Below are 17204 nucleotides of genomic sequence, written 5' to 3'. Positions count from 1 at the left end.
TTGACAGCCATGGGGTTGGAAGGGGTGAGCAGTGCCAAAGTTACACTCTGCAGCTCAAAGACCTGTAATTAGGGCTGTGTCTTCCTGCCCTATACCTACCAGTCCTTAGCCAAATCTCCCTTTTGACAACAACTCCAGGCTCCTTCTTGATGTATTTCAGAGAAAGAGAAGCAACTCACTCCTGACAGAACCCAGAAAAGAGAGGGAAGTGCAGATGGGTTGGTAAAACAGAGGTAACAAAAAAATGTCAGCTGTGTGTTTGTGACTCACCACTCACATCACCCGATCCCCACAGGAGCCAAACCTCTCACTGCATTACTGGGATACCATTCCCCAGTGAAATACCTGTTAAATCCTTCCCTGTCTCACTTGAAAAACGTTTCTGCACATCTCTACCCCCTTATCACACGTTAAAGATGTGCCACCCCATAATTAAGCAGGGGCTGTATTAACTGTGAAGCCTTTAATGGAACCAAACAGCAGTGCTGGGGGCAGTGAGACACTGCATTATTAATTAAAAGGTTTGGAAGCACTGCTTGAGGTCATAAATGGGCTCAGCCTGGCTTGCACTGCACAAGCACAGCTGGATTGCTGTTTCATTAAGTCTCTGATCCCAACTCATCCTCCAAAGAGAATATAAAAATTAACTGCCAGCATCCTGGGCACATTCCTTTTCTACAACTCAACAGGCTCTGATCTAAAGGAACAGACCTGGGGAGGTCCTGTGGCTCAGACAGGGGAGCTTCAAATTCTTCCCAGCATTGTCTGTAAGGGCTCATTCCTTTCATCAGCTAAACGAACTCAACTGCATCCACTGAAGGAGATTCCATCACCTCAGTTTGGGTGGGGTCCACTACAAAGGGGCCAAAGTCACAATATTTTGGTCCAAAAGCTCCTCTTTCCCCTCCATGACTGCTGAGCACAAAGCAAGGATCAAGTCCATACAGCAGCAGTCCAAGTCTCATTGTTTGGTCTGCTTAGCTGATTAATTGCGTATTTTATTTGCACATCTCAAACAGGTAAAAGTAATTTTCTTTAGTAAGAGGTCACCATAAGGTTTAGCAGCTATGGCACAATATTCCAACTGAGGCACTTGGAATGCTGCTGTCAGCTTTATCCCAGCTTTCTGTGAATTCAACCACTTACAGCTCTTAATTCCCCACTGTAAATAAGGATAACTTTCACTGTTTATTTCACAGGAGTGGCTAAAAGTTGAATTAACTGAGCTTCTGTGAGAGCAAGGATTCTGCAAAGAGGATTCAAAATATATGCAAATGTGAGTATTACAGTGTTTGTTGTCGTACTTGTTTCTAAATGCACCAATTGAGAAACACTTGAACTCAAATGGGGTAGTGTTCAATTTACTGTACTGCAAAGAAAAACTCAGAACTCAGCTGTTAAGGCAAGTATAATGTACCTCAAAGCAGTAAAAATCTTAGATACTTGGACTTCTGAGGGTTTTTAAAGAAAGATAGCTTAATTTTTAAATTTTTTTTTGTGATGAGCTGAGTTAAATACATGGATTATGTAACATCACAGAGAGAAGCATTTTCAAAGATACAGAAGCCAGCCAAGGCTCTGTAAACATCCTTGCAAAATGCTGGAATGCCCTACTTTTGCCACCCTTGGCAAATAGCTCAGTGTGATGCCTAGAGAGGGACAAGAGCAGAGTGCTCACCTCTGGAGCTGCAGCCTGGGTTTGGAGTGTGCAGCAGGAAAAGTGTGCACGTCAGCATTCCCCCAGCCGGCCCGAGAAGATTTAATTCACGCCAACCACAGAGGGGCTGTGAGAGCTCCAAGATGCCACAGCAGGAAAACTGCAGGGTGGGGGTTAAACAAGCACCAATGCACACCAGATGTCTGGGGAGGACATCTAAAAAAGATCCGGAGCAGGAGGAAGAATATTAAAAAAAAAAAAAATCAATCCCCTTCAATGCCATAAATATTTCTACTAAATCCAAGGAACTGGCTGAGTTCAAACTTGTCCTATATGAATCATACAGCACTTCCCTCACCCCATCTTCATTTCATGTGTTCTGGATAAAAGCTCCACAAAGGAGGTGCCACAGTTGTGTCAACTTCTTTTTCTGTATGGTAAGAGCACTTTTTGTCGAGCTGCTTTACAAGATGTTGCTTTCCAAAGAATATAAACACAACAACTAAACAGTCCTATTTTTCTTGGCTAGCTCTTGTGCGGCATTTACTGATCTTCCTAGATCATTTAGATTCATAGAAATAGTTTCCTTTTGCCTGGACAACATTAATTTTCGTTATAGGGCCATTTAATTACAATTAGCAGAGTATCACAGAGAAAACAGCCCCAATGTTGTAATCTGGAGCCAAGAAACCATAATCTTCTGCTCTGAAAGTGTCCAAACCTGCTATTGTCACAAATATCTTAATTTACTTTCAGAAGTGAGACCTACTGAACATTAGCAATTAAATAACATTAATTGGAAGTCTCAATACCATCTCTAAAGTGCAACCACAGCGTGTTGATATCATTTGTAAAAGAAGTAAATCCCCACTCATTCCCAAAAGAACAGCAGCTACTCAAAAAGATCCATTAGGCAGCTTTGGGTTTCACTCTTCTCATGCAAAAGATGTCTGGGCACTTTGTAGGTTGTACAAAAGCTATTGCCAATCTGCTGGTCTGGGGTTTTGAGTTAAAACAAAATATAAAAAATGTTCCAAATTGGCTTATATTCCCATACAGCAGTGCCATTCCTACCCTGGGCAAAAAAAGAGAAGTAGGATTATTTACTAAATCTCTCTCACATCTAACTACAACCCATATTTAAAAGCAAAAAAAGCCCCTATTTCTGCATGCTGAGAAATAAATATTAAGCCTCACAAAGCAGGAAAGTGCAGTGCTGGGAGGTTTCCATGGCTGCCCTGTCAAACGGGTTTCCAGGAAAAACTACTGCTTTTTAAACACAACCGGTTCCAAACTTTTCCTGGGAGAGCAAATATATTTCCTGGAACCTGCTAGCAACGTTTGGAAGAATAGGAGGAAAGTTATACACTACAATGCCTGGTTCTCACAGCTGACAGGGAACACTCCAAACTGATGAGGAGTGAAAAGGAACATGTCTTTAAATAATCAGAGACTCTGGTAACAACGGGAATTAGGAAAGAACAGGAGCCACGGGGTTTGTGAGGGAACTGAGCTGGCACCAGCCTGCTGAAGGCAACTTCTCTTTCCCCCTGTGTGCCACAAAGGCTGCAACATTCCTCTTTATCCCAAATATTACCTGCCTCCATCCATGAACACCACATTGTGGATGAGCTTTTCCTCCAAAACCAAAACAAGGCACAAAGCATCACGTAACATTTTCAGGGGGAAAAGCTGGAGTGCACCAAGTGCTACTATGTCTGACAAGTTCTTGCTTTTAACAAAGCAACAACAAAGTTTAAAAGGAAAGGAAAAAAAGAAGTGTTACTTAAAAAAAAATCTGATACCAAACAGTGCCATGAAATTTAGGAAAGGAAACATTCTAAACTCTTGTTTAAAAAAAACCTGATACCAACCAGTGCCGTGAAACTTAGATAAGGAACGACTCTAACCTCAGTTTCACGCTTTTGTGCCCACCAGCCATATTTCTGAGATTTAAGGACTGCCACTCCTATTAAAACTAGATCTCTGAAGATCTTTGATGCAATCCCATCACCTCACCGAGGTTTCTGGGTGACTTTTTCTTTGGCTGGAGCCAGTGCTGTGGTGGTGCCGGGTACCTCAACTGCACCAAGGTTGCACAAGAAGCTGCACTGAGATGTTTCTTAACAAGGAATGACCTTTTCTAAGGAAAAGGCCTGAAGCTGCATCAGGGTTGGAGATCAGGGAAAGGCTCTTCCCCCAGAGGCTGCTGGGCACTGCCCAGGCTCCCCAGGGAATGGGCACGGCCCCGAGGCTGCCAGAGCTCCCAGGGATGCCCAGGGTGGGGTTGTTGGGGTGTCTGTGCAGGGCCAGGAGCTGGACTGATGGTCCTTGTGAGTCCCTTCCAGCTCAGGATATTCTGTGATTCTGAGAACTAAAGTCCCCCAAGCTCGCCTTACCCTACAACCAGTGCCAGACTACTCCTGCTATTAAGACCAAACCTCTTCCAGCTCCATCCATCTGTGACATGAGGTTTACAAGTGGACAGAGATAACCCTAATTAAGAGCTCAACTGCCTGTTCAGTGCCCTGAAGGATTCGTCTCCCCCCATCCCTCCCAGGACACACACCAGTGCTCCCCGAGCTCCACACACCGCTGAGCCCACTTGTAGGACAGGAGTGAGAACTCCTAAAAAAGCTGTGAGATGAAGCACCAGGGGAAATCTGCCTCCAGGAAATCCAGAGGGAGTCTGTTCCTGTCCCCCAGCCTCATCCCACAGTTCTCCCCAAAGGCAGGGACAAACAATGCCCCTGTGTGTGCAGCTATCCGTGCTGATCTGGGGAGCAATTTCCAGGGAGATGATACAGGCTGCAGGAAAAGCTGGCTGGCTTTAAAGAAGGAATTCAACCCCAAACCCCTCACAGTTCTTCAACACTGAGGAAGTATAAAGCCATTTTTGTAAACACTCCTCCAGGAACTTGTGTTCACCACTACCTCACACTATTATCAGTGAGAAATTATAGGCTCTGTCCTGCTGGATTATTGTTAGTGTAAACAACTTTGCTAAATTGCTTGGCACTCTGTCTGCATGCAGCATGTTCAAACTCTGTAGTCTATTCAGCCAAAATCAAATATAAAGGCCCATCTGTATTAAACCTCAAGAAGAAATTAATAGACAACTATTTTCATGCAAAGCAGATATTTAAAAAAGGCAAAGCCAATACATATGGATGAACTTTTTCATTCATAATTTTAGATGCCACACAATGAAGACTGTTGTTTAAGCTTTATTTTTTCTCTAACAGCTCTCCATACAATACAGTGCATTGTTCAAACTCTGGAGCAATTTAAGCTTTTTCAATGTCTCCTAAAATCCCTGGATTTATATCCAAAGAGACCTGGCACTGTAACAAATTTGACTTGTGAGTAACAAGTTACAGCCTTTAAGCAAATTGCTCATTAACACAGAATTCAACTTACTGCTACAAACCTCACTACCTTTTATCTCAGGAAAAAAATATGCTGCTTATCTTATCTACTGAAAGCTGTGGGATAACACTCTATTATATTTGGGTTTTTAATTTCCTTGTTTGAGTTCTCAGTACAAATGCTGAACTAGCATCCAGGGAGAGAACAACAGAACTCCAGGGGGAAAAAAAAAAAAGGTTAAGTATGACCTAAATCTATCCTGCCTTTGATGAACGAGGAAAATAAACTGAATTTTGATGTCAGTACTGAAGAGGATATTCCCAACTTCATGCTAGGAGGAAATGAGTAAGAAAAGCCCAACTGTGAAGCTGGGGCTCTTTGTTTTTTCCTGAAGATGAAAGAGATTGAAAAAGCAAAACTCACAGAATGGTCTATAAATGGGGAACATTCTGTAGGTGCATCTTAATTTACACGGCTTTGAACAGAAATTTTACACTGCATTACAAATAAGAACACTTAATTCGCCGTGAAGGAGATTCTTATCCCATTCTTAGCAGAAGAACAGTGCTAAAGCCATTTTATATATTTAGAAACTAACCCAAACTTTGGAGTTAATAGGAGAAACTGATGTTACAAACGCAGAGAAAAATGCAAGGTCAGCAGAGAGAGCTGATGGAAACTCTTCTTTAGAACTTAAGAAAACACGTTGCATTTCATTAAAAAGCAAATGAAGTTAGCAGAATCTGTGCCTCTGATAGCAAACATCTGAAGTGGCCTTTTGGGGAAGACAGACACATATTCAGGATGCCTTGCAGTGCCCTGAGAGGACACTCAGCTCTGCAAGCCAAGGAACACTCCAGCATTACAGGAAGTCAGTGAAATAATTATGTAATATGCCACTAACTAATGAAAGCTGTCCTGAAACCAAAAAGGGGTGTTTTTCTAGAAGTCTGGATCCAATTTTCTTCATCAAAAAAAAAAACCAAAAACCAAAAATCCCAGTCTTCTAGACTGTCCAGAGAACTCTGCATAACTATTTTGAGTGCTCCAAGTCTCGTAACACGCCTGGGGGATTTCTTAGCATCTTATTGCATTTCTTTATGCCTCTCCCAGCACAGCAGTTCCAGCCCTGAGAATGCAGCAATAACCCAGAGCATCTGAAACTGGGAGAGAGAGGAAGGAAGGCAGAAATCTGCCTTCCAACACACCACCATCTGTACACTCCCTCGGATAAACAACAGAATGAAACAAATCTGCCTGGAGACTGCACCTCCTCATGCATATTCCGTGGGAAACCAGGAGCCAAAACTCGCTGGACAGCCCTGGAGTCAAAGAGCAGGATCACCTGTGCTCTGTTTTGTTTAACTCTGAGCACTCCATTACCTCACACACCGGGCTGAGAAAGAATATCGAGCTGGAGTTAAATGAGTTTCCACCACAAAACAAGATGCAGCTGTTCCAGCTCTGAATACCTGCCCGGATCAAGTGCCTGTCATTTGATAGGAAGCACTGGGAATGCCAGCCTGCCTCAGAATGGTGCTGCTCCCTGGCCTCTGCACCTCAGCGACGGCTCCCAGGAGCTTTCTGATGTCCCTGAGCTCATTAGGAAGAAAACAACGATATGAAAGCACTCCTCATTAAACTGGCCGTTGTTGATCACTGGCAGCAATGTTGAGTAGAAGAATATCAGATGTATTCACATAAAGATAAGCATCCAGATGCCAAGGCAACGATTCTCCAATTATTTCTTCTTTTCTTTCCTATTGCACCAAATATATTACAATATATTGCCTGAAATGGTCAATCATCACTAATATAACTCATTTTCCATTGGTGAGGATTAAACAATCCCATTTGAATGATTTAAACATTTTCTTTCACTGGGGAGGGAGACAAAACTCAAACGTCTTCTTTACGCAACTTGTCAAAAAAAACACCAACTCATTGAAATTCAGATATTCCTCCAAAAGCATCAGGTCGATTTGAGATTATCATGGGACATCATGGGGGCTCAAAACTAGTAATAAGATTAAGAAAACCCTCAAAAGGATACAAATTATCAGTGTAAAACAAACAACCTTTAGGAAAGGAAATGGCTTTATCCTGGGCTTCAGAGTTATGGACCCCCTCTCAGAAACTCTTCCCCCTCGTCCCTGGTTACAATCCTTTTCCTGGCTGTTTTAATTACATGAGTGTGCAGAAATTTCCAAGAGGCTAAAAGGGACCTCTAGAGATCACCTAGAAACCTCCTGCTCAAAACCAGTCTCAGCCAGGCTGGGATGCTCAGGGCTCCAGGTGGGATTTGAGTATCTCCAAAGGTGGAGACTCCACAGCCATTCTGGAGAACCTGTGCCAGTGTTTTACCAACCTCACAACAAAACAATAAAAGAAATCATCCCATGGTTGAGAAAACAGCCAACCTCAGGTCAGGTTCCACCTGCAGAGCTAAATCTGCAGCACAGCCTCCCTTCTGAACAGTTAATGGGGAGAACTTCCAGATCTGCCACTCCCAGCCCAGCCCCAGCAGACACCCTGCTGCCCACAAGGCAGATCCCATCTATGTTATCACCATTTTTCCTCTTCCCCCAGAGAGGAAGGCAAAATCAGAAACGTGTTTAATGACCCAAACAGCACCTGGACACTGTTTCTGTGCTGGAAACTCCATGGCTGGAGCTTGATCGTGAATGGCACGATTTAGGAACAGCAGATGATGAGGTTCTTGGGAGGTTCCAGCCCCTCCCAGCCAGGGAAGGCTCTCCAGGGCTGGCATTAACTCAGCAGCCTGCAGCTCACAGATAACAAATTGCTATCTGTGACTCTTGCTGGGCAAGAAAAAGCAGGACTCCTCTCGGGATGCAAATTACACTGCTCTGCTCCATGTTGAACTAAAGGGTTGCCAAAGGCACACGGTGGAGGAACTTTCCCTATTTATTGCTTAGGTACCAATGCATCTCTCCTGCACAGGCTGCAGCTGCAAATCCAATAGTCGCAGTGCCAGAGCTGAAAGAGTAAAACCACCAGTAAACTTCATAAAACACTACTGACCCATCTCACCAGCATACCCACCATCTCAAAAAACAAAACCAAGTGTTTCAAGAGGGAATCTAAAGGAATAAGGAACACATCTATTTCCTGTGGCCTACAGGCCCATCCTTCTTTCCTCTGAAATTTCAAACCTGTTTTCCCATCACATAATGTATTTGTATCTTATCCTACATCTTCAAAAGTACTTTTCAGGAAGGCATCAATTTGTAAGTAGTTCAAGTGTGGCCTTCAGTAAATCCTAATTAATTGAGTTTGAAAGGGCATTTTGTTGTCAATATAGTAACTGCTGCAACAGTGTTCCTGGAAAGACAAGATCCATCACTGCTGACACAACTCACTTATAAAATAAATACCATGGCAGAGGCCTGGAAGATCTGTAGGCATCTCTAAAACACCCTTTGAGTTCAGAGCAGATGTTGCCAGTGTTTATACTTTTTAAACCATTGGGATATAAACACCTCGCTATAAACACCACTGAAGTTTTGCTTTTCTTTTCTTGATTTTGTGTGTGTTTATTTTAGTGTTAAAAATGTTAACTTCCAGAATAAGGAAAATAGCAACAGATGTCTAACCTAAACAAAAACTGCTCTAGCAGAGTGTATTCCTTTAGCTGTTCTTTTGCTTTTGAACCATTAAAGCTAAGATCTGGTTAAATAACAATTACTGGAGAAGAGGTGGGGAAAAAAAGGGGGCTGGAAAGAATCTTCCATAAATGTTAAGCATAATTACAATGAATTGAACTAATGAGCCAAAACTACAGATCAACAAAACTTAGTCAACAAAACACTCAGAAAGATGTATTATGTAAATAAAGCTTTGCATAAAATTCCATGGTCTTCACCAGAAGTTATCAATTGCTTCCAAAGAAAACACTAATTACTGCAGGGAGCAAGCAGTGAAAAATTTAAACGGTCCTGAAATTAGAAAGTTAAAGGATCCTGAAGGTTGTTTTTCCTTTTCCTTTTTTTTTTTTTTAACTAGTTTTCTTGCTCTAACAAAGAAAGTATGGGATAAGAAAGAAGTTGGGACCATTGAACCCCAGCTCTGTATTATTCAGCTCAATCTTCTGTAAAAGAGCTTTATTCAAATGAATATATACATATTTGTGCGGGAAAGAAAAAGAAGGAATAAAAGGAGAAACAAAGATATTAACAGTACAACAGGGAGCCCCTCCACTTCCTGAAGGGAAGAAACCGTGCTGATTTAAGGGACAGAAAAGACTGTAATTTCCAAAGTGAGATTCAGCTGCCTGTGTTCTGGCCTGGCCTTTTTCTGAGCGGTGTGAACAGAAATCTCCTTGCCCTGTGCCTGCTCCGCATTGTTTCTTTCCTGACAACTCCAGCAAGTTTATTTTCCAAACGAACATGGAAAACGCTCCTGCTGAATCAGAAAAAAAAAAAAAAAAAAAAAAAAAAAAAAAAAAAAAAAGCGCTTTTCGCCGTGCTTGTGTGTGGCTACAGCAAAACCAGCCCCGCTGCCAAGCCGAATTAGCTCAGCGGTGCCTTTCTCTGCAGGCAGAGCCAAGCCATAACCACTTCTCCGAGCCGCACGTAGAGAAAACTCCGCGAAGATTAAGAAACTGATTTAGCCCTGTAACCTCAGGCGCCTTCCCAGCAGGGCCGAGAGCGCCGGCAGCGGGCGAGGAGCGCGGGCCGGCCCCGCCGGGCACCGGGAGCCGCGCTCCAGCAGCGCGGGCCTTGTGTAAGGCCGGCGGGGCCAGGCCGGGGCGGCGCTGGGGGAGGCGGCTCCGGGGGCCGAACAATGGCCACGGCCCCGCGGGGACACGCTGGACACGCCGGACACTCGGCCCCGGCCGGGCCGGGCCCACACGTGTGCGGCCGCGACCCGGCCCCGCGGCGGTGGGAGAGACGGACAAACCCGCCAGCCCGGCCTTTAGTCCCAGCAATGCGGCCGGCGAGGGAAAGTAAAGCTGGCGCTGAAAACGCGGCTTGTGAAAAAAAAAAAAAAAAAAAATATATATATATATATATATATATATTAAATAAATAAATGAACAGAAAAAAAACCCCCCTCAAATGGAAAGAAAGAAATCCCTGCCCTGAAACAAAGCTCTGACAACAGCCCGCGGGGCGTCCCGCACCGGCGATCTCCGAAAACATCCCCGCTGACAAACAACAGCGAGCACCGCTCGACGAAGGGATCCATCCATCCCTCCCCGTGCGAGGGCACCACTGATTTCCCGTGGCGAGGCACCATTACCTTCGTAGCACAGGATGCCGATATTGTTGTTCATCTTGTCCAAGTACTGGTAGTTCAACAGGTCCATCCTCATAAACAGCATTTATCGGGCTGGCGGAGAGGAGCGGCTCCGGGAGGGGGAGGCGGCCGGGCAGACGGTGCCGAAGCGCTCCCGGCTTCCAAACTCCAGCAGAGGCCCAGCCTGGAGCGAGTCGGGAAGGGGGAGCGGGCTCCGAGCGCTCTCGCTCCGCTGCCAGCCCGCCGAGGGGAACGCGCTGCGCAGCGGAGGGGGGGCCGGGGGAGGGGGGGGGCCGTGCGGAGTTCTTCCCAGTTCAAAAAAAAAAAAAAAAAATTAAAAAATAATAATAATTAAAAATAAGAGTGTAAAAGCAAAGCAGAGGCGGCGGGGCAGGGCAGGGCAGAGCAGGGCAGGCAGGGACGGAGGAGGGCAGGTCCGCGGGCGCAGCCCGCTGCGAGCGCCGGCGCTGACAGCGGCAGTGGCCGGCACTGCCCGCGGGCCCCGAGCCCGCTCCGCCGAGAGCCCGGCCCGCCCCGCGCAGGCGCTGCCGTGCCCGGGGTGCTTTGTGCTCCCGAGCGGAGCGGGGGGCGGCAGAGAGGGAGGGAGGAGAGGAGAGGAGGAGGGAAGGCACGGCCGCGTCAGAGCCGCTCGCACAGGAAACACCGCCCGGCAGCAGCGGGAGGAGGAGGCGGCTGGAAGGGGAGGAAGCGGCGGCCGCGGCGCTGAGGGGCCTCCCCGGGCACGGGCGGCAGCTTTGGGGGGCGGATGCTGATCCTCTGTTTCAAACTAATGCTGCCTCTCCAACGCCTGTTTCAGCCCCCAGCACGGCCTCAGTGCCTTACAGCGAGAAGTAATGCGGTTCTACAGCAAGAGGACAGAACAGCAGCCATGGAATGGCAGGATGGCATCGCAGGAATGATAAATGGAATCACAGGAATGAGAGAGACAATTAAAATAAAAGGCGTGAGCCAGTCGCCATTTCCCCATGTATATAGTTTGTATATAAACAGTTTAAAAATGTTTCTCCCCATGCATATAAACAGGCATCGCGCACATTGCTACAATTCCACCAGGGCACAGGCAGATCGGATTTTTCAAGGGCTATTAGTGGTTAAACGTTCCGGGCTCTGGATCTTTAGCAGCTGCCAAAGCTCCAGTTGAGGTGACAGAAATGATGGAGACTGGTGCTGCAACTCTCTCATCCCGGGATGTGGGCTGCCCTTCTGCAGTCCCAACCTGGAGCACAAAGGCTGCTCAGACAGATGTGTGCGACTCATCTGGGAGGGCAGAACATCTGGGAGGGTGGCAGCATGCGCGAACCTCATGGGCACCGGTTTGCATTTCCTGCGGCTGATCAGCACCTCAAGTCTGGGGTTGATACAAAAAGAGAAATAAACCCCGGGGAAGTTTGCTCCAAGAGAAACTAAAAAAGCTATTGGAGTCCTAATGTTCCCTCTGCCCTCTTCAGCTTGGAGCACGGCTCATCCCTGCCTGTCTGGAATAGAGAATCTTCATGGTACACACAAGGGCAGACGGAGAGAACCACTAAAACACTTTCATTTGCACCCTGAGAAGTTCTCCCCTCTGCTCGAGAAGGGGAAGGTAGGACATGACAGAGCCAAGCCACAGGGTGACATTTTGAGAGTTACTGCTTGAATGCTCTGGATATTTCAGTGAGAACAGGTGGTTTAAATTTACTGCTAGTATCTACTGAATATTCTAAAGAAGTTTGCCTAGAACATAAGAAAGGTTTCTCCTCACTTCAGATACACAGTGCTGAGGTAACAGCACGTTTCTTGAATGGTATCCAATAAAAAGTTGCAGTTGTTCTGCAAAAGTTGCAACCACACAGACCAAAGCAGCCCATGCTATTTTCTAAAAATAGAAATACCTTTAATAAAGAGTAGAATATGGTGATTTTTAGGCAGGGCACTAGAAGTTTTGCATATTGTGCATACACAGAGATACTCTACACCAATCCATCAAATTAAAATAGCCGTCTGTTCAAGACATCAAGAGAAGTCTGAGCCCTCTAAGATATAAACAGCAATAAAAATCCACACGTACAACATTAAAAAAAAAGAGAGGCACGCTTCTTCAGCATGAAATGCAAGCTCCTCACCAATTTTGGGAACAATATTTTTATATGTACAGTTTTTAACATAGAGAGCATCCCTGAATTCACCTGAATTGGAGGCTTGGGAAGGACAAGAAGTATTTAATCTTTTCACTTTAAAATACTTGAATTTTTGTGGGAGGTGCAGGAGATGAGGAAGAGAAGAAAGCACTATTTAAACTGATTTAAAGCAGTGCCCTACTAGACAGGGGTGCACATGGGCATTACAATTCCAAGTCCAATTTGAATTCTCCTCTATATTTAAAGTTACATATTTCTTCAAGCTGTTTGGAAAAGCATGGTTGGGTGTTGTCCACAAACCACTGACTACTCAGTGCTGTCCAGACATTAATAAAGGAGTTAATTCTCCTTTATTAGACCAGCAGTCACTGGTGTGCAGGTTTTTGGGCAATAATGATCCCTGTTAAGTGAATGGCTTTCAGCATTTCAGTGCACACTCTGATCAGACTTGTCAAATGTTGCATAACGAGCAAGCTTCACAACAAATAATAATAAACTGGTACCAAACACCGGGAGCTTTTTGAACTTCTAAATTAAAATATCTATGCTGAAAACAAGGCAATGCCTACTGAAAGAGTGGGGGGAATTATCAATGTAAACCTATCTCATATTACATTTTAAACCCAAGATCCATTCTTAGGAAAACTGTCTTTGGAAGAAAATGTATCAGCTCAACAAATCCAAATCCAGCAGGCATTGACCTCAAATAGTGACAGGGTCACTGTAAAGTACTTATTTCCTGTCAGCAAATTCTCAGTTCGGATTGCTGCTCATCCATCTGAGCGTCCTTCCACCGAACTGAAACCAATAATCAATGCAGCATCGGTGGGTTAGAAAAAAGGCTATTTTTTATCAATTCCTTCTACATCCCGATAGCTGCAGACACAGTTCCGTGCTGTGGTATCCCTGCCTCACACTGTCTGGAGTACTTCCTCTAGGATTGCACGCTCCCTCCTCCTGGCAGGCAGCGAATCCCAGATCTGGGATCCGCCGTGAACCCACTGAACTTTAACACAACAGCAGCCTCTAGAGGTAACGGGAAAGCCGCGGGCTCCGGTGGGATTTACATGGGATTTCAGTCTCATTATCCCACAGAGCAGGGGACAGACCTCAGCCTCTCAGGGATCTGCTGCGCTTCAACACAGACAGCAAAAATTCAGTCTGCACACAACAGTGTCTCACCACAGAAGTGTTCTGAGGCACGAAAAGCAAAATAAGGAAAACAAAAAAGAGCAGGTCAATCACCACTGTCAATAACAGGACTTAATATAAAAATAAATCCTTACAACTGGATATTATTTGTTTAACTGAATTTTTGTAGGGGAAACAAGTCTCAATATATCAAGCCTATGATGTCAGATTTGACAGTGAGAGTTTATATGGGTTTTAGAGCATTTGAACATTACAAACATACAGGGAGTTGCGCTTTTTTTGCCTTTTCTCTGCCCTCCTCCACCCTCTTGTCCCTCTGCTCTCTCACAAGTGCTGCTGCCTCAGGCAGTGCTGAAGAGCCTGAGAAAATAAAATGCCTTTGGTGCCTGCACTCCACATCATCTTCCAGGGGGAAAATGGGCAACACTGGCCAAGAATCAACCCCGCAGATGGGAGACAACTGAAATTCCACCCATGAAGATCATCACAGAGAGCTACTATTGAAACAGCGACCAGTTCAGCAACTGAGAGGAAAAAATAGGCTTTCTAGAGGTGAGACACACTCTGATATGTCTGTGTGACCACACAGTGCTGCTCAGTATCATTCCATTTTTGAGTGGATAATTATCAGCTGCAGCTCGTCAGGTCAGACAGGCACCTACTGAAACCTCAATGCACACCGAGGAGGAGGTGGAGGAATAAAGCAAGAACATTTAAAAACAGGGTTTGCCTTTTTTCTTTCCCTCGGAAAGGAGCGCATTGGAGTTGAGGGTTGCTAGGTGGCGATGTGCCTGAAGGAAAAGGCTTCTCTTTTTCTGCACACTCCACTGCAACACTGCTGCTCTCACCACCCCAGTTCTCACATTTCTGTTAGAATGGATTTCACAGGAGAAAAGGAAAATAAGAATTCTCCCTGAAGCGAGATGGGGTGTTTGCTTTGAAATCCATTCAGGTGTGATGAGGAAATACAGTTAAAATGGACTGAGCACGCAGCAAGTCCAGAAAAGTACCACAAGGAAAATGACATTTCAAGTTCCTTGCAAGCAGCAATCTCACAGCTGAGCCTCTGAGATCCACAGAGAGCAAACACAACTCTTCCCTCAGTGAGTCAGACACCACAAAACATAACTTTACACACTTCTTACAAAGCATTAAGTACTCACAACTGCACCAGTGAACAGAAGAGATCAAACCACACATTCTTCCCGATGTGCATTCTTCCACTTTTCTTTCAAGTCATAAAGTTGCATTGCAAATAGATTTTAATCACACCAAACTAGCTGTTCCCTTAAAATAAATAAAAAATTAAAGAAAGCCCTACCAGGCAGAGCATCTCTGAGCTAAAGCTGGTGCCTTCCTTCCTGTTTTACCTGTCCCCCAGTTAAAGGTTTCACCAACGTGCCAGACATTAGAGAACACAAAATTATCACTGGAGCTTCTCAAGACTGAAACAGTAGGCTTACACCCAGTATTGACTTGTAACAAAAGAATTTGTATATTCCACCATTCTTGTCATACCCTAAACTTAGGCAGTGCTGCTTAAAAACCCCAAACACAGCATGGTCTAGTGAGGAAATCTGTTTATGAGTGTGTGTGTCACACACTGCCAGCTAACTTAGGAATTCCCAGCAGGACCAGGCCACCAGAGAGCCTGGCTTCAGTTCCCACTGAACAAAACGCCAGGGAAACCAAAAACATGGTGATGCCTGAAAATATCTAGAGCTGCAAGCACTTGTAGGGCCCAGGAATAGATGGTAATGACTTGTCTGGACTGGCAGATGGATTTTTAAATTTTTTTTTTTTTTAAAAATGCCTTGCTGTAGCGCAGTTCTTATTCTGTACTGCAGTTCTTATGCTGTACTACTCACTTTCTCAAAGACACAGAGGTTTTAAACATCACTGTGATGGTAAATAAAAATTTCAGATCACTTGTTTGTAAATATTTAGCAGTTTAGGACCAGCTATTTCACACCAGATCAGAAAACTCCAAGGTATTTATCAACCCAAAAAGCTTTTGGTGAATTAAAACCTGCCCTCATTAGCAAGAACTATTTGTCTCCCACCCCAAACTAAACACACCTGCTGTCCTTCCACAGCCCTTTTCAGGTGGGAGTTGGGGCCAGGAAAGGCAGGATCCAAGGCAGGGCACAGACAGAGCTTCCCTGAGATCCCATTGGGCCTTGTAGGGGCTTTTTGGCAACAACCACATTTAAGTTTGAGTGAATATATAAAATATTCACAGAGGTGCTGTGTGAAGCCTCTGATTTATCAAGAATGTTTTCCATTTCTCAGTGGTATCTTGCAGCTCACAATTTGCAGTAGTATTTCTCTTTTTGTTTTTTCTTGGGCTGGGCTGAGAACACTTCAAAAATGCAGCTAAAGCACACACAACAGATCAATCTAGTTTATCTGGGTGGAAAAGTTGTTACGTGCTAATTAAAAACTTGATAATCTTTTCTGTTATTTGCATACTAATTTAAATTTCTGAAGGGTTGATGATAATCACAAACATAATTCAACTTGAACTACAAAGAGTCTCAAACACCACCAGAGCCTCCAGATGCAAACAGTGAAGTGCAAACATTGCCATGCCCTAACACTGTGTTAGCAGGGCAAAGAAATTACTTTGTATTCTTCCAATATGAGGGGATAAAAAAAAAAAAAGGAAAATAATAAAAAAGAGAGAGTACTAAAGAAAAAAAAAAAACTATTTTAAGTCAGCTTGATGCTCAGGCATCTAAACAAGTTTTAACTTAGGAAAATTAGGAGCCAGACCTTGTTTAGAGGTTAGATTTCAAAATTACTGTGCATATCCCTCAGCTTTGGGAAGAAGCAAATCCAGTTTCCAGAAGCCACTAATTACAGGGTTTAGAAATAAAGCAGAGAGCTCCAAGATCACTAAAGTCTTTGAAAACATTTCCCCTTATAGCTCACTTGGCAAGACATAAAATATACTTTTAAAATATAAATATATATACACACACAGGGCCTAATTGAGCTTAGATGTCAACATATGTAAATCTATGGAGCTGACCTTGCTTGCACACAGACTGAATATTACAATAATTAGAACTACCTTATAAATGAGATAAAACCAGGATCCCCAATGCCGTCCCATGCACTAAAATCAATCACCCATTTTCTTACAAAACAGAATAATTTTGGCTTCTACACATTAAAGCAATTACTTATCCTAAATATTATGATTAAAATATTAATAAGTACCTATTGCAAAACCCAATTATAAAACTTGCAACCTAGTCCATTAAATTTAAATGAAATTTCATTCATGCTCTAAGGCTGTTCTTTTCCAATTGAGGGTCTTGTTCTCTATTATTGAAAAAGTATTTGACCTTAATAATATTTTTTACCACACCAAGAAAAAAAAAATTGCCCAACCTTAAACACACTCTCACTTATCCCAAACTGCAGTGCTCACACAAACCCAGCCACCCAGAGAACCTTTGCTCAGGATGCTGAGGAGCATCCTCTGGATCAATAGAAGAAAAAAGAACAATGAGGTGATGCCCTTGCATTGTTTATTAACACAAGAAGAGTAAGTTTTAACTGTATCTGATTTATTCACACACACACGGATGTGTGCAGTGCTCTGTAGGACACAAGTG

The 17204-nt window shown here is 44.1% G+C and overlaps 1 protein-coding gene across 4 annotated transcripts in view; it reads right to left on the bottom strand.

Moving 5' to 3' along the window:
- The window catches only part of VGLL4 (vestigial like family member 4), a 73638-nt gene that overhangs the window by 32833 nt on the left and 23601 nt on the right, over window positions 1-17204 (bottom strand). For 2 of the 4 annotated variants that reach the window (XM_039559184.1, XM_039559186.1), the window contains exon 3: window positions 1679-1873. The exons of 1 other annotated variant lie outside the window; for it this stretch is intronic. In XM_039559184.1, the coding sequence (XP_039415118.1) occupies window positions 1679-1873 (195 nt within the window). Of the gene's footprint in view, window positions 1-1678; window positions 1874-10291; window positions 10610-17204 lie in introns of those variants that run through there. One more of the 4 variants, XM_039559185.1, reaches the window with a different exon arrangement.

Source organism: Corvus cornix, chromosome 12, assembly GCF_000738735.6.
Source record: "Corvus cornix cornix isolate S_Up_H32 chromosome 12, ASM73873v5, whole genome shotgun sequence".
Lineage (NCBI taxonomy): Eukaryota > Metazoa > Chordata > Aves > Passeriformes > Corvidae > Corvus > Corvus cornix.
The sequence above is the reverse complement of the archived record's forward strand: the minus strand, read 5'-3'. Positions and strand labels throughout refer to the sequence as shown.